A 27,880-nucleotide genomic window follows, 5' to 3' on the forward strand; every position below is an offset into this window, starting at 1 on the left:
TCAAACAGCCACATTTCATTTATAAATAGGAATTAATAAAATGGCTTTTTGCCACAGAAATACCTACTGTAGAGTGAATAACAGTGCTCTCACATCATGTTCAAGTTTTTCATTTCATTTGATTCATTCCTGAATAAATATAAACATTTAATAATCAAAAGGATTATAAGCAAATAAATGATAAGAAGATTTAACTAAGATATACCATAGAAGGGTTTTAATCATTCATTAAAGTCTACAAGTTTGAAGAAAGGTTTATACAACACAGTAAGCAAAAGAATTTCTCAAAAATTTGTTTTCTATACTTTAAGAATGTCTCCAATTTCTATCTGCTTTAATGAACAAAAAATGTCAGTGCATGGTGGAGTCGGGGTTCAAAAGCACTCTGTTACTACTTTAATTTTACAACAATATAAAAAAAAAATCAATCAAAATTTCACCATAATTACTGACGCCACTTTGTTAAATTGTTTGAACAAATATTTACAAATATCGTACTGACGCCTAACATTTTTTAAAAAGGGCCAAGATATTTTGGCTTCTAATGACAGGTGTTCGTACACTGAAGCCAAATAGGCCGTGAGATATCCTTCGTAGTTCACGAAAAGTATTTCTGGAACAGGAAGCAGACCTTAATTGGGTCAAAATTTTGTTGGGGCTTCTTGGAGTGTAACAGTCGATAAATGTCAAAAAAGTTGAAAAGTGTAAGGTCAAAAGGACATATTAAGTCAGGAAGATATTGTTCCATATAATTCAATAAGACACAAGATGAAAGATAGTCAAGTGAAACCTTTGGTCATTAAAAGATATTTTTGCTATGATTTGTTGGATTAATGCCAAAAAATTATGGTAATTAGTATGATATCCGTAGCGGTCATGGCGACCCTATTCCTTTTGTGTTGGTATTATTCATAAAGTAAGGTCACAATTTGAACATGCCCTCAGCCTATATTGAAGTCAACTGTTGATACAAACACACTTTTCTTATTCCTTCCATTCCCCCTTGTATCATTCTCCCTGGCTTACACCATTATCTCCATTCATTGATATCCCCCTCCTACCACCAACTCTTCCCCTTTCCTTCACACCCCTCCTCCCCCATCCCCCACCTGCCCCCATCTGTTACCTCTGTCTTCCTGACTTAATCCATTGTCTCCAATCTTCTCATATGAGGAGGATACTCTTAAGAGAAAAATTCCTTTTCTGCATTTTCTGTGTCTTTTTAATCTCAATATTGAATATATATCTACGGAAGCTTAAAAGTGCCATCAACATAAGAAAATAGTTCAATTACTCAGTTGGAATGAAGTGAACAATTGAACATTTTTCAGAAAAATGTTGAATTGACGAGATACGATAAGTTGTCAATTGAACATTTTTCTGATTTTTGATAAGATATTATCTTGTTATCTAAACAATTTATTGAAAATGTTGACTTATTAGGGCAAAGTTTTCTTATGTTGATGGCACTTTAAAGCTTCTGTCTATATCTAATCTTTTTTTTCCCTGCACAGAGTTACAGACAGATCTTAATAAGGCTAACAAAGAGATATCAAAACTGAAAAGAGTCATTCAAGATTTGAAGAAAGGAAAGTGAGTCATGAACCTCTAAATACAGTATGCATTGATCATTGATTTTAATGTAAATATTATGATTTCTACCCCTACCCCATCCTCTCTCCTCCACCCCATTGTAGACTATTATGCATTCCCTGCCACCACCAAGTAAGAAAAAAAAGTTTCAGGACAGAAATATTGTGCTCCTCCTTAAATTTTTTGTGCCCCTCCTCTCCTCTCCTCTGCATTCCCCACCCCACCCTACCCTACCCCAACCCACCCATCCCGCCGAGAATTTCTTTCTATGGGCCTGCATGGATTATGGTTCCAAGGTTTTTATTTATCCTTAAATTAAGGCCTGTTTTGTTTTGAACCTGCAAATACTAATTACACACAAAAAATGTAAAAAAATATTATATTTTATCTCTCAAGGCTACACATTGTGCAATAAGACAGAAAACCAGCTACATGAATATCATAACATGCACGATTCTTGAATGAAAATTGTTAATTTTTCTTGATATTAAAATGTTCTTCTCGTTCAGAGATCGTTTGATACCGATCAGCGAACATCGGGAGCTACTCAAAAAGGCTGAGGAGCGGGCAAGCAGGGCAGAGATGAAAGCTATTGCGTTTGAATCGGAGGTTGGTTTGCGACTCTTTCTATAAATCTTAGATCGAAATCCTTCATGAGAAGCCAAAAATGTTGTACCTGTGAAACTGAAAACTTCTTTGCAGTTATTCAAACTAATCTGTAATCAAAAATCTATGAAAAAAAATTTAATTTCCTTTTTTTCTTTTTTTTTATATGTTTTGGGGTTGGGGGGTTGCAACAAAATTCTGCACAACTTATATGAAAGAAAAAGAGGCAAAAATACAAAAGAATACAATTTCATGTAAGCCATATGACTACTCAGTTGAATTGCTATGGTTTGTGATTGTCTCTGCTATAACTATTTGGCTTTATATATTTTCTTGTCATGCAGTTGGGGGAAAAATGGTTAAAATCGCTACAATAGCACTAGTATATTATATAACACACATATCTGTCTTCAAGCAGCATTTTGCGTCCTTTTCTATGGTTTTTCTCAACCTCACTGATTCCACGATGCCATAACGACATACATAACTAGCTTATCTATTCAATCTTACTTCAAATGGTGGCATAAAAGTTGAAATATTTACAACTTTCAACTTTGTTTCTCTTGAAGATATTTTCCTTTGGGATCCAAATAAAACTCGCCCATAATATGAATATTTAAAAGCTACGAACGTCATTGGCCAATACGTAATACAACACCATGCTTGATTTGTGAAGATTGTCTATGGCAGTTGTACCAGGGAGCTATTAGAGTCCAGCTCGCTGGTTGTACCAAGTTACCACCTCGCGTTTTGAATGTATTTTAAGCAACGGCTCATAACTAAACCTGCATCTCTGATTGGCTGAATTTAAACTAGTGGGTTGGGAGAACTGTATGCGGTTAATATTAGATGTGTAATTTGTCGGAGGACACTGTCTCATTATCTGAAAATGTCCTTAAATTACTTGCCAATTGACGCTTTTGACAGTTTGCTGTTTTGTGATTGATATATCAAGAAAGTGGAAAACGGCTACAAAACGCAAAATGCTGCTTTAAGCTACAATTACTGCTGTGCATTTGACTTTGATAATACTTGCAAAGACATAAATGATTTGAGTTTAGTAATATATGCTGTAGTAGACCTTAATATAATGTGCCGTGATGACATCAGGTACCACCTGCAATGATCCACTTCCTGGAGTGATGATGGGTTTTATCTGAAAGAAAAAAAATTCAATCGTCATCGAATGACCATGTTTAAAATTAGCAAACTGTCATCGTGGATTATTCACCAAGTAATATGCAAACATATTTGTCTTACCTTCCGTTATCATCAGCACTGTCACCAGATAATCCCCTTTAATCCCATTTTGTTTTTTCCCACCTCCCACCATCCAGTTGAACAAAAAGGGCATGAATGGATTGTACAAGAGCTCCCCCATCCTAGCAGAAGCCCACGGGAGTAGATTATCCGAGCCCGAAGGTAAAGCCCCGATACCTCCTCATTCTGCTGGCGGCGGGAAGACCAAAGGTCGACCGCCCAACGGGAAGCATTCCCCTCGGGCCTCGCCTCGATTTCACAGGAGGGTGTCGGCGAGCAGGAAGAACGACTTTGGCTCGGACCTGAGACGCCTGTCAAGCGCATCGGTCACCTCCAGGAGGGCCTCTTCCAAACGGAGACAACAGTCCCTTCAGAAACAATTAGAACTCAGCATGAAAAAGAAAAAGAGACAGTTGACCGGCGGGAAAGAGTCGAAGCCGCCCAAAACGCTGCTCTCCCGTATGTTGAAATCAAACGGACACAAGTCCAAGCCGGCGGCCAATCAGAACAAGGCCAAGAGGGTCCGCTCGGACGACAATTGGGGCGGCAACAATACTTCTCCCGGCCACCACAGGCAGTCCCTGCTGATGCGGGTCCACACCCGTCTCTTCAGCAAGAGAAAGAAACTGAGGAGTATTTACGATCTGCCGGATCTCTCCAACCTGGCCGATTGCAATTTCACGAAGGAGTACGAGACACCGAGAGAATGCTTCCATCGGTTTGAGAAGACCCCTCTGATTGGTGAGTTGTTTTTTTACTTGTTGTATCTTTCCACCAATTCTTTTCACGTCTTTTATCGAAGCACTGCAAAATGAAATCGCATAGGTTCGACTTTCAGGAGTTTTGGTGAAATACCTACGTACAAAGTGTCGCAATGAAGTTTCTTCTTTTGGGGAGGGTTGGAGCAGTGCTGGCATCGAGGTGGGGGTCATGGGGGTGAGAAATTTCCCTCAGTCCCCGACGCCCCAGTTGGCTTCAGTTAAGCAAAGCTGAAGCCCCTCAGCCCCCTTAAATTTACCTGTGATGTGCACGTTGTACAGGTTCACTTTTGCTCTTCACAAATGTTTGCCACCCCCCTTTCCTAGAAACTGTCTACTTGCCATCCCTTCCACCCCCCTCCCCTCCTCTTGAATCTGGAATTCAGGTGCTGTCACTGAAAGAGAAACATATCTTGCAAAGTCCCTCCCTCCCCTACCCCTCTCTCATTCCCTGTCTCTCAGCCAACTGCTGTACATAGTTACATGACCGTGATACGGAATATTTGGTAGACAAGATTCTTAACATGAAAGCGACTTGTCAAACACATATTATGGCAGGAAGATTCCCTGGAGAGTAACATTGCAATATTTCCTGTAAAAGCTTGAAGTAGGTTTCAGTTTTGTTACCAACAAATTATGGGTAAACAGCAAATGGTTGTGTTTAGGAAGGGAAGGGTGAATTATGATGTCATCCTTGCTACTGCTTCCTAGTTTGCTTCTTTTGAGGGAGGAGGGGGAGTGAATATACTTCAATACTGTCACGAGTATGCTTGACACAAGTCTAACCACTATCATGCAGCTGTATAAATTTATCCATGAATATTCATTTGTTTTCTGTTTTGCTCACAAAGTTCACATTAGCAACATTCTAGTATGCTTTGTTTAATTCACTGATTGCTCCACGGGCATCAATTGAATTTGTGTAAGTCTTTGTTTAGATTACTTTGCATAAAATGCAGGTAAAGGGTCAGTATGAATAGGCCGGGTAAGCAGGTCAGGACGTGATATTCGTATTTGGTACTACTTGGTGCAAGGGGTGCTGGGTGCACCACAGCAGTAACTCGTTGCAGTTGGACGCGTTGTCGGTTGGGCGACGTTAGCCCGCAGTATTTCACTATTAGTATTGTCAGCGACCTAGTATATGTAGGGGCAACTTTAGTTCACCGCTGGTGAATTCGTTATAGTATATATCTTGTTATATCTTAAAGAACCTGCCGATAAAAAAGCTGGAAACTGACCAAATTCCGGTTTTTGCCGAGGATTTGATATAAAGCTACCCATATTAAAGACACACACCACTCGAGTCTTGATGTTGTCCCGTTGAATCGTTTCACCTGACCCGTGACAAATACGTTTTGGTGAAAATGGATCAACTTAACAGAGAGCTCATTGCTTAAAGGCTGTGAAAGGTCTTTATTCTGTATAATAATAGAGCTATTATAATTTGATTTTTCTCATTTTCTCTTCGAACTCTGCACTTTAAACCACTCCACCCCCATCATTGACCCCCCCTCCCCCTGCCATACCCAGATAGCAGCATTTGGAATTGAGTTTTGATAACTGTCTCGGTGCTATTCGTAACTACGATCCCATATTAACATTGTAATCTATTAGCTTGTTTAGTCACGGTTTATGTCACGAAAGTGAAAGTTGATGTGAAAATAATTTGATGTATTTACTAACGTTTCTTGTTTTACCCAGAGTGAGTCTGTACCGTTTTTTAATACTGTACGTCCCTCTACGACGGGCTACTTCGGGTCAAAGCTCAGGTCCTTCTTAATCTAAAGTGTCTAGAATTGTTTTTCCACAGACTTTGTTTATCCCTTGGATCTGCTATGTATCTGGTACATTCTGGACCTCGTCAGTTCCTCACAGCTTGATCAGTATCCCATATCATTGGGGGGTGGGAGGGGGAGGGGGGGTTTTTACGGGCATGTTTTGGTTCCCACATTTTTCGAGGGCTACTGGGAATACGTGTAGGGATTGTGCAAATAGCCACCGTTATTTCCCTCCTGCCCTCCATCTTGTACATATGTTTTGAATTACTCGCGTATTAGCTTTACTCCCTTGAATGTAACCTATGTAGTAAAGCTTTTCCCTTTATGTCATGTCGTTCGTTGCATTATTCTTGGCGTGAGCTTTCCGCGCTAGTTTTGGAATACTCCAATGGACATCAGCAACGGTGGCTGGATAAGTCAGTTGGTAGAGCACACGACTTGTGATCCAGAAGTCACTGATTTGAATTCAGCCAAAAAGGTCTTTCTTTTTTTCACTCAGGATTCAGTTGTAATTAACTTCCTTAAAGTCTCAATACCTGTTTGCTGATGAATTTCGGAATACAAACTTCCGAAGCAGATTCAATATTTCTTATTCTAAGTGCATTCTGACCAGGTGGGTTTAATGGAGGAAAGCTGTTGCAATCGAAAGAAAGAAAATTATTTTCTGTTGTCCTAATGGCGCGAACTGTTTACCGTAAAATCACTGCGACCGCCCATATCAGCATGTTCATTACACAAGTGTAACCTATGTTTACTTGTATCGTCCACTTTTTTCACCCAATTTCACAGAGGAAAAGTCTGCAAACACCTATTTATCCCTTGCAATGGTAGGAAATGACACAATTTTGCAAGCTACATCTTTAAGAACGAAAGGAAGATAATATTCAAGAGACAGGCTAACACAGGCTAGCCACGAAAGTGAAAGTAAATCCTAGGCCTAATGGTATTGAACAAAACAGAGAGATTTGATTGGCGCTTGATCTGTTGGGCAGGGCTTGCAAATTTTGATTGAAGTTTGTAGAATCTACGGATTCGTTAAAAAATCTGGTGAATTTTATTCAGCTCAAAATGGTTAACACCAGATAAGTCACTAAAAATAGTGATTATTAATATGAAAATTGCAAAGAATGGTGTTATTTTCACTGAGATTTTAGGGCAGATAGCTGGAAAGGTTGTAGTTAAAATTTGGCTGACACACATTGAAACTTTAACAAATACAAATGCCAGTTGTCTCTAGAAACCCCTTCCTTGCAGCTATTGGGCTGTAATGTGCTGTACTGAGTGAAAGCTGGGGTATGATTCCCAATGTGGTTTCTGACAGACAATCCCCCTCCCCCCCCCCACTCTATCCCTTTCCAGCAAAGAAATGGTTCAATGTATGGCTTGCTGCCAACCTAACAGGACATGAGGTCCTTGATTCTAATCCTGTTCTAACCAAAGAAAATTCTGTGTTTTTTCAAATTTGTTTCTAATTTCCCTGACAGTTTTTCTGTTGTTGAATATACTTATTTTCAATAATACATTATTCGTTTCTACATGGTAATGTTAATAAAAGGTTGTGCACACATAAGTCTGTCTCCTCGGGTGTACTGTTGGCCCAAGTAAACACAATTTTATCAGTGTGCATCTATGTGTTACACATCAGGTTGGTTTTAGTTCACTTTTGGTGAAATATACGTCCAACTTCGGACGAGCTGTTCTCCTGAAAATGGCAAGTAACAGTAGGAGCTGAATGTAAAATTTTAACCAAGAATGCTATCATAGAATATGCTCCTCCTTTTCGTCAGCGGCTAAACTTTCGATTAGACTTTCCCTTTAAACGGACTGAAACCTTTCAAAGCATTTGCCTCTTCTGCCATGTTTAATGACCTGTTGCTGAAAATGTCATAAAAGAGTGACTGCCTACCAGCTGATTTATTTAACTATGCGTCTGTGTGTGTGTTTGTATGCACTGTTATACCGTGCATGTAAAAGCATACAAGCCAGCCAGTCCTTAATAGTATCTTTCCAGGCAAACCGGATATCTTTGAATGTGTTACCATGGATTTCAGCAGGTGTCTTTTTGATTATATAGAATTAAAAGTGTGTTTTTTTTTTCAAATTTTGTATCAAAAGCTTTCTGTTTTATAAAGGCAGTGCCTGCTCTAATTTCATTTTACGTCTCTTCAGTTTACTATGTACTTCATTGTGTGTGCAGTGCCCCATGTATTTGTTGCTTTCTTGTGGTATATAATTTCTCTATACCAGGGGTTCCCTAACTGGGGTGCATGAACCCCCAGGGGGTGCGTGAGTCCATCCCAGGGGGTTTGTAAGACGTTTCTTAAAGTTTCCAAATCAATATTTGTTCATCTCTTGTTTTTTTCATTACAATATTACACTATGAAGTTGATCTTTTACGAAGCACTGTTATGCGTATTATATAATATTAATGACTCATATCGTGTCTCGAAAAGTTTGGCGTTCGGGGACAACTCTGACATCCACAGGGGGTTCGTGGGGGAATAAAGTTAGGGAAACCCTGTCTCTATACTGTAAATGATGTGAAGATTTACCATTTCTTCCGGTAATTTTTCTATATAAAATTACAAATTACAAAATTTGGATGGAAAATTTATTGAACAAGGCTATGGTTATAGAAAATTTTGTTTTGTGTTGCAAATATAAAAAAAAATTAAAATTTGTATTACCACAATACCAAATGCTCTCCAACCATCCTGATCTTAATAGGAATGATAAAAGGACACGAGTCTAATATTTTATCTTTAATCTTCCTTTATTTGACTTTTGTAATTACAGTTCACTGATACAATTAAACGTCATTTATTCTGTTTCTTCTTACGCACTTTATGCGGAGTGGTAAAAGACGGTATCAGAACCCATGTAGATATGACCCTATCCCTTCAACGTGCACTTATGTTTTTACGACGTCACCCAACTAATTGATATCCCCTTACAAGTGTCTATTTGAAAACTACAGGCATATTTAATGTGTGTTGATTAATGTATGTCATCCAGGTACAGAGTTGTTGACAATTGACAACTTCATAATCATGGACGTTAAATATGAATGTAAGAGACTGACTTCGGTCAGCTTGCACCTTTGATAAGCCAATGAGGTTTCTTCACGAGTTCCTGCTTGCAGGAGGATCTAAAATACAAACATATATACATACAAATTGCAATTTCGGTGAATTGGGTTTTGGCCACCCTCATATGTCATCAACGTAGGTGCCCTTATGAAATTATTTCTTTCTTCTTTTTTTTCCCACAAGGGGTGAAGGAGGCCCCCTCTCAACTTGTCCTTCTTTCTTCATAGTAAAATACGATAAGCCTTTCTTCCAGAGTTGTTTTCTTAACTGCCTCAAGGTTCACTGACTGAATTATGTATGTATATATTAGATCCTCCTGCAAGCAGGAACTCGCGAAGAAGCCTCATTGGCTTATCAAAGCCGCAAGCTGACCGAAGTCAGTCTCTTACATTCATATTTTAACCTCCATGATTATGAATTGTTAATTGTCAACAACTCTGTAACTGGACGACATAGATTAATCTGGGAGTGACTCGAACCGGTTTTAATTATAATGCTGCATTATTATGATGAATTATAATATTATATATATATTATTATGAATTATAATGCTGTATTACACTTTGTCAGTCATTCAACACCGTTAGGATAAACAGGTTGTCTGTTGCAGTTTACAGTTGCGACCATGAATTGTGACAAAACTGCTATAAAAAATATAAACAAATTGAGAATTTTGAAAGGAATACTACAAAGGGCCATTGTTATCTTTGGTGGCACCTTTATTGTAGATTCCAAATTTATGTCAAATATTGTTACACCCATGGATGGACAGAAATGCACCATGGCAGGAACTATCAGTTACAATAAAAAGATATTGCGGGGACTAAAGTTAAGTTGCAACAAGCAAGCCATTTTTTACTTAACTTTTCACATCTTTTCTCCCTTTCTTTTCATTTCCCCTTTTCACTATCAAACAGAGAAAAGAAAAAAAGGGGTGGGGGTGGAATTGTTTTTCTTTTATTGCAAAGAGCCTGTGTAAGAACAAGTGTAAATGTTGAACTGGAGGGCCCTAACCTTACAATCTTAGCAGAATCTTCTTCAGAGCTAAGCTATAAACTGAAACCAAGATATGACTAACGACACATTTAAAGAGAGACAGAGGGAGCCTCAGGGAGGTACAGCCGTAGTTAATTGGACGGACAACTAAATTAGCCCAATGAACATTGACAACAGCAGAACTATAAGACAGGAGAACGAAGGGTTTCTCATTTTCACTATCCTTAATATCATCTAAATATTACAGTAAAATAGACTCTACAATGGTTGTAGACATTTAATGCTAAAGTCTTAGCTAGACCACAAACTTAACTCTGTTTTATGTGATATTATAGCAAGAAATCGCTCTCAGGAGATTTAATCAACCTTTGTGTATTAAGTCCAAGACTAATGGCAATCAGTCATTTCACATTTGTACGCCACGTATGTGGTGGAACGCCATATCTAAGACACTTTGTATTTTCCACATGTTTGATTATAAATCAAATATAATAAAATGTATAAGTCTCAACCAAAAAGTCATCTTTTTCTTTGTTATCATTTTAATGCATAATCTTATTGATTATTTGTCTTTACCATGTTTATCTTAGTTATATTGATTGATTTATTTGATGTTTTGATGTTGTTACCATGCCAGCAGTTGAGCAAGGCAGTGCAGTCAATTACGACACCAGCAAAGCAATGCGTTTTTTTTCTTCTCCTTGTGTTCCTGTCCCAGCTAGAAGTTTGTTGCGTAGATGGAATTAACTCTCTTTTATATTCAAGTAAGTGGAAGGAATGCCTACCTATGTTAGAGTAGGAGGTATTTTCTTTATAGTTAATGATATTTCCAACCTCGGTAGTTTTTTTTAATGTAACGCCAGAATGTTTCCGATAAGTTTGTAAGGACCAGCAGGAATACTCAAGATGGTAAAGATGCGAAAATTACTGGCATCTTCTCTGATGTTTATTTGCCTTTCCTTCGTGGGGGAGAGGGGGGCGGAAGGTTTGGAGGGATGGGGAAAAGGTTGAGATGACACAAGGATAAGAGTCATGGCAATTAAATAGCCCTAGAGCATCAGTGGTGCTAATTTTCATTTGAAGCCAAATGGTTTGAACTGGTAAATTGACAATAAAATTTATTCATCCACAATTTTGTGATCCTTAATATCTCTGATTTAGTCATTGACAAAAATGACAATGCTTAGAAGGAGTGTAGGATGAATTAAGGGATTGGAAAGGAGGGGAGGGGGGGGGGGGGTCAGGAGGCTGTTATGGAGAGTCAATCATGGGTAAACTGATATTCTCCTGAATTAAAAAGATCACTTTTCCGAAGACTGCAGCAGGCTAATATTCTAATTCATCCATTACTCCCAGAACGGATGAAGACTTTGTAAATGACATGGAACGGCAACTATTTGAAATATTCCAAAATAATTGACTGCATGTAACATTAATAGAACTACTTTTTGGTTACTTGCCATAGGCAGGCGAGTGTCCTATGCAGTCACATTGGTGTGTGTGTATGGGTGGGTTTATGTGATGACCCAGCTTGTAAACATCATATCTCAAGATAGGTTGCATCAACTAGCTTATATTTAGCATGTGTCTTTCTTATATTGAGTACAAGAACCCTATTATTTTGGGTGGAGGTCGAAGGTCATTTGGGGTCAGCAGAGGTCCAAATGTCGAAATATCAAATGGATCTCATCAGATTAACTATTACAAATTCAGCTGTTTGTTGTTAGAGTGAGCATACAAAATAAATTACCAGCCAGAAATAATGTCCCCCTGTTTTTCTTTTATCGTTGTGGTATTATGTCACAAGATACCCAGTCATCAAACCATGTAAGCACTGACTCTGTTTAGATTCATTACTGCTCGCCATCTGCAGTATGAACTTCAGCCAGGGTTAACACCAATTAAGTGTGTAGTAAAATTTTGTATTTTTTAAAAGAAACAAAACTACAATACTGCATATATTGAAACAAATGTTACACTATGACGCCATAAATGGAAAAATAGAATTTGTCTAAAAATAAATGATTAACTAGTTAATTTCTCTTAAGTTTCATTTTCTTTTCTGTTTCTTTGTTCAACAATTTTAAGTCATTTGTGTGCTACAGAACTAACATGCATAATGCATACAAACATATATACATTTATACTCACATACATACCCATACATACATACAAACATACATTCATTTATAATACATACATACATTTATAATACATACATAGTATATTATCATTATTATGGATCCTTATATAGCGCAAATACTATAACATATGTATATTCAAATGCGCTTTACAATAGTATACATAGATACACACATGTACATACATACATACATACATACATACATACATACATACACCGATTTATACATACATAAATACATAAACACACACATACATTATTATACATGTGTGTCTTTTCATAGTTTAGTGTTTAATACTCTACATGTACAATCCTACCCAGTGATATCTTCACCAACTACTGTACAGTCTTCTAGAAATGAATGCCTGCAGCCTCTTTTTTTTGTTGCTCATCCGTTTGATCAAAGCGTGGAGAATTCCGTCGTGATATCAATCTCACTCGAACGTGCTGGTCGTTCGATGACGGCGAGATGTGACGCAAAGCCCTAGATATATCCGTCGGTTTCATCCTATGAATGAAACCGAAAGCACTTACCTACTCTAAACTCCATACATATACATATGTATCTATATATATATATATATATGTGTGTGTTGTGTTTTGAAAGTCTCTCTGTGTACCATCACAAGTACACAGCATCGTCGTCATCAGTTTCAGCAGTAGCAACAACAGAGTAGTAATAATAATGCACACATGTGGGCAAACTGACAAGTCATGCACAAGAGCCCGTCCAGATATGATGTCGTTTATGATCAATCTGCCCAGGCGTCTCTATCTCTACCTTCGAGAGGTTGTATACGGGGAAGGCCATGTATGGTCCACAGGTACGTAGAGATCTGTCTATATATAAACTATAACTATCAACTATTTTTAATACAGGCAGACAGACTGGCTCTGTGGGTTTTGACTCATTATCGGACGGTCGATTACGTCAGACGATGTCTAAGTTCTCGTAGTGTGATTGTTAACCTTTGCTCGTGCCTACTGCATGTAGATCTACATGCAGTAGTTGTGTACAATTTCAATTGTCACATATATATGTATACATATATATAGGTATATAGTGACTTCTTACACAGTCGTAATAAGATGAACACTATATATAGCTGTGCAGCCTACATGTGTAAATGAGAATTTTCCTCGACGCGGGTGTCATGATGGCATATTTACCCACATTTTATAACTCTTCAGGTGGATGGGGATAAGGGGAGGGGGGGGGAAGATTGGAGGGACTGCGTAAATTTACTATGAGTGAAAAGTGGGTATATGCATGAGAAAACGAAAATAAAAAACATGTATCTGAAGTTTACATTGGATGAAATGACATTGATACATATGTGATACATATTTAATTATGTTATGGAATAAGGAAGGTTGTGCTTATACAGATAGGACTCTTGGCATTAATTATGTTGACAAAATTGTGGACATTGCATCATGATTAATTGAAGAAATAGAATCACCTCTGTTGATTCGGAAATAAATTTGCAAGATCAACGAATATTCGTAGTTAGAACAGATTTTAAACCAATGTCCTCAAGATATCCTCTGCCTTTTCAACTTAAAGCTATCCGGCCTTTTGTCGGGTAATTTCTACATATTTTTGTGTCCTTTGGGAGAGGGGGTGGGAGAGGAGGGGTGCCAATCAGGAGCCACTGCTACCTTGCTAGTCTAAATTCCGCTGCACATTGCTTGACTTGACTAGACTGTTGTGACCTAGTTTTGGATTATCATCCCATCACTCCCCCCTCAACACAACCATGCAACTGTCACTCCCCCCCCCCAACACAACAACTGATTGATCAACAACTACTTACTGTTATAATGACCAGAACTTGGTTAGATCACATGCAAATGTAATGCCCTGTGATTGGTTACATTTGTTAAGACTAGTCAGCTTTTGTCAGGATTCACTGCAGACTGTCAGTCGGGGAAAGCGTTACATGTTCAGTTATTCTTGACTGAAGCTCACTCAATGTAAAACTGGCAAAAATCTTGATCAGATATAAGTCTTCTGCGCACACTGCCCGACTAGACGTATAGTCTTTGGTGTACACACACTGCCCGACAAGGTGTATAGTCTTTGGTGTACGCACACTGCCCGACTAGATGTATAGTCTTTGGTGTACGCACACTGCCCGACTAGATGTATAGTCTTTGGTGTACACACACTGCCCGACTAGATGTATAGTCTTTGGTGTACACACACTGCCCGACTAGATGTATAGTCTTTGGTGTACACACACTGCCCGACTAGATGTATAGTCTTGGTGTACGCACACTGCCCGACTAGATGTATAGTCTTTGGTGTACACACACTGCCCGACTAGACCTATAGTCTTTGGGGTTCTCACACTGACCAACTAGACGTTTACTGTGGCACACTGCGTGACTTTTGATAACTTTTCTCATAAAGACGGTCAAATCGTAACTGGTCTTGATAGGTCAGGCAGTGTGCCGACTGCTGGCTCTTAGATGGCTAAGTTTTGTTGTAGTACAGTACAACAAAGATTATTCAGAAGGTGGTCGCCCAGTGGACGACCATGTGCATTATCGAAACTGTAAGTGCCAGTCAAAGCTGTAATTATGCACATTAAATCTTATTAAACAGCCAATTTTGTGCCGTCCGTACGACCACGAAAGCAAATCGTAGATTGTCCGAAGGGACAAGACGTGACTCCAAAATCATTCCTGTATTAGGAAAAGTGTTTACCCAGTGTCACATCGCAAAAATGCATTGCAAAATGGGCACATTTCTATACAATTGCTTGTAAGTTGTTAATTACCTTTGTTTTTTTCCTTTGTTCTTTTCCTCTATTGTTGTATTATGCTTATCTGTATTGTTTAACTGTTTAAGGGGGACTGCTCGTACAAGCTAATACTCTTTCAGTCTTCCTCCTCCACCACCTTGTTTTATCTTGACTTTTGTACTACTCCTCTTTTATTGTGGTGGAAATATACTCAAACTCAAAACTCAAACTCAAAGAATGTACAGTTTTACTAGTTTTTTTGTACAACTTGCAGTCAATGTAATATTTTATAAGACTCAAATAGTTCAGAGCCCTTAACACTGCTGTGCAAAACTTAAAATGTAAAATTATTCCCCGAGCTGTAATATGTATATATATATATGTGTGTATATATATATATATGTAAATATCTGTTATGTTCACTATTTATACAATTCTACAATATATTTGCTTTGTTAGAATATCTGTGTAATACCATTGAACTGTTCTCCATGTGAGATATTCAGATAAAACAGTAGACTTTATTCATAAGCAGTGTGCCTTTATATATCTTGCATAATTTTTCTTTCTACCATCTGGTGAGATGTTTCTTGTTTCCATTTTGCTGTTTTTTTTTTCCAAATAATTCTGTTCATTTATGGCAGTATGCTTTGTGTGAAAGATTGCAAAGGTTAAAGATTTTTTGAAGGCGTAACTTTCATATCGGTGCTGTGGCTGAGTGGATATGCGGTGGCATTTGAAGCGATGAGGCTTCATAAGAGGGAGGTTGCGGGTTCGATACCTGGCCGGGTGGGTTTTTCATCCAAGAGCAATCTATGGGTTTCCCATCTGAAATGACTTTCTAATTGAAAAGATTCTAAATTTTGAGTTAAAATGTTGAATTTGAAACCACCCTACTACATGTAAGTTGCAATCCATTAGCCCTTGCGTGTTTCTCCCACATTTGTGGTCGCTTATTAAAGCGTCGTAAAAATAACTTCTGATCATAGTTTATAGTTTTATATTAGGCTACTGCAGGACGCCTAACTAGATCAAATGACTTTCTTGAATTCCATTTTTATCCTAAAGTACTGACTTATTTATTGGGATTTAAAAGGAATCACAGAGCCAACCATAATCATTGATCTATAAGATAATAGAGAGAAGTGTCATGAACGACTTCCCCCAAACTGCTAACAAAAAATCTTGATTCCAATTGGGAGATATATACTGATTTAGTATATCTTGACACACAAGGCATTAAGACTTCGTCAAGTCTAAAGACTTGTTCAAGTTTAAACATGACATCATTGAGCCACATTCATGTGCTCCATGATTTTATAATTTGTCTTTTACAATTATAATGTGTTTTATAATATTTTTATATTTGTTACATATGTATATTTTTCTCTAATGGGGATGGCAATTTAGGCAAAATTATGCTTTAAACAATATTACAATATTGAAGTTCTTATATAGCAGGCATGGCCTAATGATGGCAGTGATATCAGTGTCACCGCTGTTGACCTTTGAACCTTGAAAATATGAAATGAAAGACAGAGAGGAAAATCAAGGGTTTCAGACCCTAGTGTCACTATGACATCACAGATTTACAAAATGGCAGCTTACAGACAACAGCCATTTAGACTAGGATATCTCCCAAATTGATGAAGGATTTCCTTTATCTGTTTTTCGGCCAGTTTGTTCTTCAAAAAAGTTGTTTTGTTTTAAAAAGCTGATGATGATAAGGTTTTCATCTCCTTAATTAATATCTAAATCTATAAATAAAGAAGGAAAACATCCCAATCCAAGTTGGGTTTTTTTTCGATTCCTGTTTTCCTTTTTGGCTTCCGGGATGATTCATTATCTGTAGTCATTTCAGATAATTAATTTAATTATTCATTTCCAAGTTTCCACTTTCTCGTCACTGACATATACACAGATGTAGGGTTTTACTTCCTCGGGTCTTCTTCTCGAATTGTCATGTATCCTACTGTAGGATTTAATGCACTCCTTCATATCTGTTTACGAAATTCCAGCCAATCTATTTCCCCCGTTACAATTCACAGCCGATGTTCGATTGTGAAATTCAATGCAAAGTGAACACTCTATAGTTGCTGGTATAGTCTTTCCATATATAAATTAACATACTGTACATGTCCTACTTTTGTGTTTAGCAACCAACAACCGCAGCTCCTATCCTGTGTTCTTATCTAGTATTCGTGCTTCAGTATAAATAATATATCCTTGCAGTTGTTCTTGATGGCTTCTCATTATCATTATTTTGGTGGTTGCACACTTTTAATAGAATGTCCTTTTATGGTGATAGTTAATATAGGAAATCATAGTTAAAGGGCTATGGTTCAGTTTTCAAGAATCTGGCAAAAGAGCGTACACAGTGATGATGGTAATTTAAAACAGAAACATATTTTCTGCATTTCAAACAATCAGATTCTGTTTTAACAAAACTTATGATGTAAAACTAGCACTTTTACATACACAGGTTTGAGATTGGAGGAACCAGGAGCCATACCAGTTTGAGTCACTCCAAGATTAATGTATGTCGTCCAATTACAGAGTTGTTGACAATTCATAATCATGGACCTTAAAGTATGAATCTAATTAGACTGACGTCGGTCAGCTTGCGGCTTTGATAAGCCAATGATGGCTTCTTAGCAAATTTCTGCTTGCAGGAGGATCTAAAATACATACAATACTGTATATACATACAAATGTTGGTCAAATAGTCGTCCACAGCAGCATCATGTCAGTGTTAAAGTTATTGCTGTGAAGTTAATTGAGTGGCAGCATCCCCCTGTCCTCCCACTTCACCGTTTGATGTCAAGATTACTGGGAAATTGGTCAAACGAATGAAGGAAATTCGTCTAGATTATTACAGTATAGGCCTACTAGTTGCTGGATGTTGCTATATGGTTCAATAGGTTTTGTTATTAATCTACCAAAAATAAACAAAGTGGATAAAATATTTCTTCTAAGTAAATATTAGACATCTGAAGTGAAATATAAGATGCCCAATATTACTGTAACTCAGAAGAATATCCTGGGAATTGAAATCAAAATCCAGAATCCATCCCCTATAATTCTTTCTCTTATATCATATGGGGGTGGGGTTTTGGGAGGGTATGGGGATGGGTTAGAATTTTTAACCTCAAAAAGGAGTTATCATCAACCCAGATGCTTTTGGTGATGACTATGAGGTAGGGTGGGGTTGGGTGTGGTGGAGTGGAATGAGGTTAATGCAAATTGAAATCAAATTCTGATAGTGGGAGTGCATGAATCTCACCTAGATGGGTTGGAAGGTGGGGGGGGAGGGGGAAGGGGTTAACCTGAAAAAAGGAGACACCATCAAACCAGATAGTGGGAGTGCATGAATCTCACCTAGATGGGGTTAGAAGGGGGGGGGGGGGGGTTAACCTAACAAAAGAAGACACCATCAAACCAGATGCTTTTGGTAGTGAACCACTGGGGAGGGGGGGGGGCGAGGGTTGAAGGAGGATTAGTGAAGCCCTTCTCAGCTCACAGTTTTAGCCCTTCTAAGACTTATATAATTTCTGTTCTTTCAATGATCTAGCAGATACAGCAGGTAGTCTGTCTTTAACTGGGTTATAGCTGTGAGTGATTTTAATCGTTATGATTATCAATTCACACACGTAAGCCAGATTAAACAGAAGAAAACGTAATTTATTTTCATTTTTGCAAAATGTCACTTTTTGTCTTTGTTGTTAATGTACATTGTCATTTCTCCACTGGTAAAAAATGTAACAATCTGTTATTCCCAAGAAATTCTTACATTCTCTAAGTACTCGTAATTTCGAAATAGTTCAAAGTAATTTTGAAATTATTTTGATGATGCAAGTAGAGGGTGTGTACGAATCTAATATACCAGGCCTATAGAAATCAAAGGTCATGGAAAATGGAAAGATTTTTTTTAAGCTTTCAATATTTTCTCCCGCATCTTTATCTAGAATCCATTTATAACAGTCGCATCAGAATGAGACAAATTTCAATTCTGAATATTCTGAGCTCTTTTTGCGTTTTTATCCCAAATATTGGTTTGTTTTGCTCATTGTTCTATCTATTCTGTAATATTGGCACTCTGTCACTTCCGTTTAAAGGAGAATGAAAGCGAGACCTAGTTTAGCCTGTGGCCTCAGTATCGAGTGACTTCTGAGTCGATAAATCTCCACGTAAGGTGATTGATTTCAAAGCCCCGTACAAGCTGAGAATTTATTTTTCTGATGTTGGAACTTTTATGTTGATACTGTAGCCTAAAACTCACAAATGGGTTTCTGTTTTAATTAGTATTTAGATTGGGCACATCTATGCAGATTTTGGTTCAAAAAGTAAGATTTCTGATTGGTTTGCATTAACTTCACTCCTCCCTTATCTGTCTCTGCACAAGATATGCACTCCAATCCAATCCATGTAGTTATTAAAACTTGATAGCATTTTGGAACGGTAAAAATAATAATGATAAAAATACGATCGGAGATTATGCACTCCAATCTATGTAGTTAACAAAACTTGATAGTACTTTGGAACAGTACAAATAACGATGATAATAATACGATTGGAGATTACAGGATCTTATCATATTTCATGTGGGTTCCCAGAGGCTCCTACAAGTGCCCGCTATGAATGGCCCCCTATCGTAACCATGGAAGCCTGCCAGTGCCTGCTCAGCTGGTAAGCAAACTTCTAAGCTGTTCGCCAGCGAACGGCTTTCCTTTCATGATGTAAGTGTTACTGCATTTACCTGATTGAAAAGTTGAAAATCCGCAGCAGTTTGTGAATGCTTCGTAACAAATTCATCTCTATATAGCTATCGATCTAACGTGGGCATTTACCATACTTATAGACTGTATACATATCCTGGAGCCCAAGTCAAACACTCTGCAGTGCAGAACAGGCAAATTCATCTAGGGTTGGTTATCGAGAGAAAGAATATACTGTGGGTAAAATCGTAAATAGCGAGTTTCATTCAGACGTCTTCTTTTTCTTTGTGTTTCTATCTTCTCTCCGTCTCTTTATCCAGTGGCCGAGGGTGAAAGTGACGAGGACAGTGGCTGGTCTACCAGTGAGGAGGAGGAGAAGGTCGGCGCTCAGAGACAGACCCGTAGAACAAAGGCAAAGTCAGACAAGAAACCAAACAAGAAGATAAAAGGATCAAAGTGAGTGACATTGTCTTCACCTCATTCACATTGCCAATGGGGAAAGGGGTGCGGCTTTTTCATCAGAAATGCATATTCAACCTACTGCATATTCATAGCAGAGAACCATTTTGATCAGGTGGTTTATGATGGAACGAATTTGCAACAGACTTGCGATCGAAGGATTATAGGTTCAATTTCTGGCGGGATCATTTGGGATCATTACTTGGTCCAAACAATCATATCTAACCAATGGATGGTTCATATTTTGATTTTTGATTTTAAATTTGATTTTCCTCTCTGTTTCTATCACTTTTTTTTGTCTTTTGGGTTACGTTTTTTATTTTTCCAAAAAATAAAAAGCCCTCCCCAAATCTGTCTGTAAGTTAACTGTCAATATTCTGTTGTTTGATTTAATGTGTTTTTATTAAGTAGGTGTATCATATCTTCATTTGACTGCGATTGGTTGAGTTTCCATGGTAACATGTTGTTATCAGTGACAGATGAAGATAAGATGATAAAGACCCAAAAAACAATCTGCTATTTTCTTTTTTTCAATTAATTATTACCTTGTAGCTTAGATATGTTCTAACAGATCCATCCTGGCCTATTCTGGCCATGTACTGTATAACACAGAAGAAATTGATACTCCCATTTAATGAAGAGAATAGGTCCGAGTGTAAATTGACATTTCTCAGTGAAACTTGCATAAAATTCCTTCATGCCAATTTCAGGATGTTGTTTGTTTGAAATTGTGATAGTTTGCACCAAATTGGAATACCTTGGAGTCATCAAGTGTGATATAATAGATGCATATTGATAAGAATTGCTCTTTGTATATATTTTTCTTCAAACTACGATATCTCCCAATCAGATCAAAAGTTTTCGTGGCTGTTTGGGGTGGGGAGTAAGGGGGGGTCGTTCTTTACAAAGATCTCTGTCAGATAAACTATTTTAGATGATGGTTGGGTTGTTAGGTTTGTGCATCCTTTAAAGCAGCATTTTGCGTCCTTTTCTATGATTTTTCCCAACCTCACTGACTCCACTATGCCAAAATGACATACATAACTACCTTATCTATTTAAATCTTACTTCAAATGGTGGCATAAAAGTCGAAACTTTGCAACTTTCAACTTTGTTTTTCTCCAAGATATTTTCCGTTGGGATCCCAATAAACCTCGCCCATAATATGAATATTTAACACTACTAACATCATTGACCAATACGTAATGCAACACCATGTTTGCTTTTTGTGTACAGTCTATATGGCAGTTGTACCAGGGAGTTCCATAACAACTCCCTGGTTGTACCAACGCAAAGTCTTGAATCTATTTTGAGCAACGGCTCATAACTAAACCTGCATCTCTGATTGGTTGAATTCAAACTAGTGGGTTTTGGGGGAACTGTATGCGATTAATTTAAAACGTGGAATTTGTCGTGGACACTATTCTCATTATCTGCAAATGTCCTTAATTACTCGCTAATTAACGTTGTTGGCAGGGAAAAACTTGGCTAATATCTTAGTTTGCTGTTATGTGATTGATATATATGTAAAAAACTCGATGGACATGTCAAAAAAGTAGAAAACGACGACCAAACGCAAAATGCTGCTTTAAATGAGCAGGTGAAATTAATGATCAGTCTTGTCAGTCTTTCAAAATACCTCTCCGTATCGTCAAGCTTCCGAGAAGCAGAGATCATTATTCGACGGACGACGGACATACTTTTACAGCGGCTTTTATCTCGAGAAGAGAACTCTGAGTGGGAGTAGGTGTTAGTCATTCTATGACGCACACACATGATAGTCACATGACTATAAAATGTTTGACAGCTAAATTTCTGAAGGGGCAGGTGCCACCACATACACTCTTCAGCCATTGTTGTTATTTTCGGTATCAAAATCAAGTGACTATATTCACCAAGTTGGTGAAGATTAATCTCATAAATTATGCATATCTAGTAATGAAATGACAAACTTGGGAAAAAGTAGGTTGCCAAAATTTTCATTTCATATCTTTATAAATGACATGAAAGTGTTATTCTTAAAATTGTTACTATATTAGGCAAAATATTAAGTTTTTATTTTATTGAAGACTGATAAAAAAAAAAAAAAGATACTGGTATCATTCCAGGTTGTATATTGATAATTTCCTTTTTTTTTAATTTTTGAGAAAATATGATCCTTTAAGCATCCTGATAGAGGCTCCTCAGGTAAAGTGACTGAACTACTAAGTCTAACACACAGACCGTTCTAGTTCCTCAGATGCAACAGAAAACTCAGTAGCAATTTTAATTTAAAATTAATTTAAAAGAAAATATATTAAAATAAATTAGGCTGTTATGGCCTCAGATAATATGTTTAAAATTCATTAAAAAAGAAAATTGAAAAATAGAACAAAATGGTGTTGAATATCATCCTGGGGGTCACCTGTTGTTAATTACGAAGACAAAAGAACATAGTTTTTTGTTGTTAATTATGAAGACAAAAAATAACATGGTTTCCATGAGTTATTAGAATTTATGAAACAATGGATTGACATTTAAGCGGTCTTCGCGGAGGAGTCGATGTCACCAATAATTAAGAATTACTTAAAGGAGTACTCCAGAGATTTAGTATATTTTTTAAAGCTGAATTTATTGAAACCTGGATGGATATGAAGAAGTATAAATAACACTCTATATTGGTCTGTTTTCTTGGAATATGACATATCAAGACCAAAAATCCATCCTTTAACCTTTCTTTGGTGGGCAAAAAAAAATCTAAGGGCAGAGTGACGTGTTGATCGATTTCAATCTTACAATAAGTAAGGAGAGTTTAGTTCGTTTGCCGATCAATATGCGAAAATATTTAATAAATAAAAAATATCGGTAACTTTCGTTGTATTCGAGAGAACTGTTTGGTATAGTACTTAAGTACTGTACTTACATGATGAATGTGATTCAAACAGTTAAGCTCATTATTAAATTTAAATGAGACACTTTTCTGCAGTTTTGTCACTATTATGCCAGAATTTAATATTCTTTCTGATGAAAACCACGGAAAATAGAAATGACTAGAACGCAAAAGATGATGACAGCCAAGTGGACAATTTTCTAAAATGCTAAATACCACTGTATACTGTCCTCGTTTGTCATGCTTCGAAGCACTCGCACTGATAGTACAAACAGTTTCTAACCTTTGTCTCATAGAGACAGATATTCATAGTGTTCATACTACCAGTATGAGTGTTATGAAGCATTGCATGAGAGCAAAACTTAAAATAAATTGTCCCAATTGCACAGCCATGCTATTGGGACAGTTTTTTAATAGTAATAGTACTGAATCCTTACCTTTTCATTTCATGCTTCGCAACACTCATACTAACAGTATGAACAGTTCCTAATGTTTATCTTATAGAAACAAGGATATTCATACTGCTCATACTGTCAGTATGAGTGTTTTGAAGCATGACAGAAGAGCAAAGCTTACATTTTGTAATAGTAATAGCACTTTATACTATCCTTTCATTTCATGCTTGGCAACACTCATACTAACAGTATGAACAGTTCCTAATGTTTATTTAATAGAAACAAGGATATTCATACTGCTTATACTGTCAGTAAAAGTGCTTTTGAAGCATGACAGTAAAGTTGATAAAAAAATGTGTCGGCAACCAATTGGGACGGTTTTCACATGCTAGTAGCACTGTATACTGTCCTTGTTTCATGCTCCATAGCACTCGTACTGACAGTATGAACAGTTCCTAAATGATTTATACTGTGGATAATTCATACTGCTGATACTTTCAGTGCAACCAACAGAGAACATGCCAAGCTATCATATGGGTAGATATTAGTAGATATTTACTGAACAGGATTCCAAAAATGTTCAAGCATTTATTATCCCATAAACATGTTTCCCATTGGACTTTCGAGTCGAAACTATAGAAAAGAAAACATAAAACACAAATAATTATTAATGTTTTTGTAAACTCCTCTTTATAGCTCCTTTAATTAGTTGACAAGAATTTGACCTTTCCTCTGTGAAAGGTCACTTAATCTCCATAGTTACATACTGTGAAAACACATGCTTCAAATTCCTTTTCTCCTTTTTTTTTTTTTTTGCCAAATGAGTTTGTTTACCCTAATAAGTTTTCAGGGATCTGTATTTCAAAAGAATATTAGTACAGAGGTAAATATTTTTTCTTGCAGCCTGTAAAATAGGAATAGAAATTAATCTGGTTATCTAGTTGAAGTATGTATCATTCTTACATGTATGTTGTTGTTTCCGGAAATTGCTGGTTGAAGTTTTGTAACATTTTGAAGCCAAAAGGAAAATTAAGCATGCATGTGTGATACTCAGTCCGGTAATTAAGTGCATGGACCCACTTCTCGCATGGTTAATGCTCGGAATCCCCCAAAACAAAACAAACAAAGTCAGAAAAATGAAGGGAGAATGTACATGTAGAATATAAATTGATAGTTGTTTAGGAAAACAAATTAATATTGCAAAGAGAAGTATTCAATTCATAATCACTGACAATCAAGCTTTCTTTGTTTTGTTTATTTGTTTGTATTTGTTTGTATTTCTCTCCCGTAGAAAGGACACTCCTCCGCCAGTAGCACCCAAACCTAAGAATCCATCCACCTCGGTCAGTAACACCAGTCTCACTCCGCCTTCCAGTCCAACTAACAGCGAAGAAAAGATTCTCCACCAGTCAACGTTTGACGAGGTAAAAATTTCATCTCTATATTAGCAGCAAGGGTCGTATCTCTATTCTCTAAAAAAGAAATGTCTGTGTGTATCTACAGTGTTTTAATACTAGGCTTAACTTGTTTCCACTATATAATTGTTTTTGCAAGTCATCGATTGTTTGCTTGTCACTGGAAAGTTACTCGCAAAAGTCAGTCAGTCAATCCAACCACCCACCCACTCACTCACTCACTCAATGATAGTTTTTTTGGGGGGTTTTTATTTCACATTTCTTAGAAACAAATTGCTCGAAAGAAACTTAATCATTAGCTTAAACAAACAAGGAATGTTTTTCCTCCTGATATGATCATTTGTAACTTTTAAAGCAATATATATATATATATATATATATATATGCGTGCATATATATGTATGTATGTTAATGGAGCAGTAAGACTAAATTTTGAATGTTATTTCAAGCCAGAACACCCACTAGGAAGTTCCCTGTTAGTTAGTATCTACATATGACCCTTGGCTGTACTTCACACATTTCCAAGTAATTAACCACCCTCATTTTGCAATGGATCAACCTTGAAAAAAAAACAACTAGACGTTATCTTCTCGCAAAATCAAATTTTCTTTCTTACCTGCTCAAAACTAATGAAACAAGTTATAACTCTAAATGGGCTTTGCAGAACTCATTCTGCGATCGACAATGACAGGTACTTGGTTATTTTGCCAAATTGCCATAGGTACAAAAAAACAAAAAAATCAGTTTGACAGGTATGGGGTGTCATGTGTACTTCATTTTGTAATATGCTTTTCATCAATTCAAGTCGGTGTTTGAAGTTGATCTCGGTCGGATTTTGATAAAAATTTCCAGGGGTGGAAACAATTTTTTTTTTCTCGCGAGAGGTCTCACTGCAGGGATTGATGATGGATGTGGTGCCGTTAACTCGCTCAGTATTGTGAGAAATTGGCCAGATGCCAAGGTACACTCTCGTCCGATGGTAAGGGACGTCGAGAGACCATACCCCGAGTGAGAATTGGAAGTAACAGTTACAGTCTGGATCGTAATTCTCTGTACCTCTCGTAGACACGAGAGAGGGTTTGAGACAAGCCAGTGTTCATCCACGTGATCGTTACCCCGCTATGGTGTCTAACGAGCAAATTCTTTACGCTTTTCTTTCCTCCCAGCCTGGAGTATTAACTAGAGATGCTTACAAAAGCAGTCTGTTTAATACATATCAAGACAATTATGAATGTTTTTTTTACGTAGAACTCGTAGGCCCTACTGTACAGTTACACTTTCATTGCATATATGTTATTAAATGTTCTGGCTTGCCTTAACTTGCATATATATTCATAACACTCCAGCGTGAGGAAGTGTCGTTTGTCATCATGATCAAGTTATTTGGCTTTATTTACCATACGATGACATCAGGATGACATCACAATGACATCATGATGACATCATGTTTGATGAGAAGAAATAGTTTGTAGGTTCGGTAGAGAGCATGACAATTTTAAAATCCTTGCGTGAGAGACGAGTGGCTTTTGAAGGGGCTTGTGTACCACCAGGTTAATTTGCATATAAATATAATTTAAGTATGAAATTAACACAGCCACCCACTGCTTTAATTAACATTCATAAACATCTCATGTATGACTACTGGATGATGAAAATGAAAGGAAGAGAGCTCTCATTCGACAACGATGTTGAGTCAAGTCTCACTGGAATATACTAGAGCGTGGTAAAAAAAAGCTGAATATAAACAGAGTGCTAACATTCAAGAAAGAGAAATGAACCACAACCATCAAACAGCAAATTATGAATTTTTTCCCTTGAAATATATATATATATATATATATATAGGAATAACTGAAAAACTGTTAAACAACTATGCTGCATTTAGAGAAAGGCTGAATCTCGAGTGAGATACAATAATTAAATTATATATATATATATATATATATATATTTAATTTATATTGTAGGATTTCTGTATACGTTAGTCTCTTTTAGGGCAGGTTGCATTGTTTTGATGTGTGGTAAATTATCTACTGTGTACTAGTACAATACATTCTTGAGAGGTAGTAATTTAGGGTATGAATCAGACACCCACCATTGTGACTTTCCTTCCTTACTTTCAGTCAGGGAGTAATTTATCCGGTAAACAACACAAAATGCCATGCAAAATTGGTCCAGTTACTGTGCAAAGTGCAAAGACATATCGCAATTTTTGTATACGGGAACCATAGTGTTATATGAGTGACCAAATTCAGGGCCTTCAAAACTGCTACACATTCCCTGTTTAGTGCAACAATCTTGATCATTGTTGACAATCGGTAACAATGGCACAGAAGCCAAAGAGGCTGGAAAGAGAGATGCAGATGAGGGTTGTGAAAGGGACGGAGTGGAGGTTGGGAGAGGGGAGAGCGGGGATATTTGAGATCAAATCTGTGGCATGGAAAAGGGCTGTTGGGGAGTGGGAATTAGCATTCCATTGGGGAGACTGCAAGCATATGAATGACTTTTCAGTGGATACTAAATTTTCCTTCCTCTCCTCCACCCCATCCTCTACACCTTGTCCATCTCCCTCTTCCTGTTTCCAATAACTTCTGAAGTCTCCAATAGCTGATATTACAATGTTGTATTTTGCATTTAAAGGTTGTCGAATTTCACAAACTTTGGTCAAATGATCAAATTTCATTTTCTTCTTTTTTGATAGAATGACCAACATATACATAATTTTCGATTTTGTTTTATGGCTGTTTCCTCATCCTGGTAGAATTAAAAACAAAATCTCCAAGTATACTAAATCTTCATTTATTTATATTTATATATATATATATATATATATATATATATATATATATATATATATATATGAGAATTGGTTGATGAATAAGTTGATGAATACATATATATATAAACATATTTATATAAACATATATATATATATATATATAAACAGGACATTAAATGTACTGCTATATTACAAATTTCTGGGCCAATTTTTCTATTATGATGTACTTCTCCCCAAACTCCCCACCCCTTTTCCCCTATGGGCCTAGGGCTACAT

General features: G+C 37.0%; 1 protein-coding gene across 3 annotated transcripts in view; it reads left to right on the forward strand.

Moving 5' to 3' along the window:
• LOC139966176 (uncharacterized) overlaps window positions 1–27,880 on the forward strand; it is a 42,282-nt gene that overhangs the window by 12,506 nt on the left and 1,896 nt on the right. For all 3 annotated transcript variants that reach the window (XM_071968948.1, XM_071968958.1, XM_071968964.1), the window contains 5 exons: window positions 1,515–1,593; window positions 2,103–2,202; window positions 3,537–4,200; window positions 20,009–20,144; window positions 24,703–24,835. In XM_071968948.1, coding sequence (XP_071825049.1) covers window positions 1,515–1,593; window positions 2,103–2,202; window positions 3,537–4,200; window positions 20,009–20,144; window positions 24,703–24,835 — 1,112 coding nt within the window. The remainder of the gene's footprint in view (window positions 1–1,514; window positions 1,594–2,102; window positions 2,203–3,536; window positions 4,201–20,008; window positions 20,145–24,702; window positions 24,836–27,880) is intronic.

The sequence above is a fragment of the Apostichopus japonicus genome, chromosome 1, assembly GCF_037975245.1.
Source record: "Apostichopus japonicus isolate 1M-3 chromosome 1, ASM3797524v1, whole genome shotgun sequence".
Classification (NCBI taxonomy): domain Eukaryota; kingdom Metazoa; phylum Echinodermata; class Holothuroidea; order Aspidochirotida; family Stichopodidae; genus Apostichopus; species Apostichopus japonicus.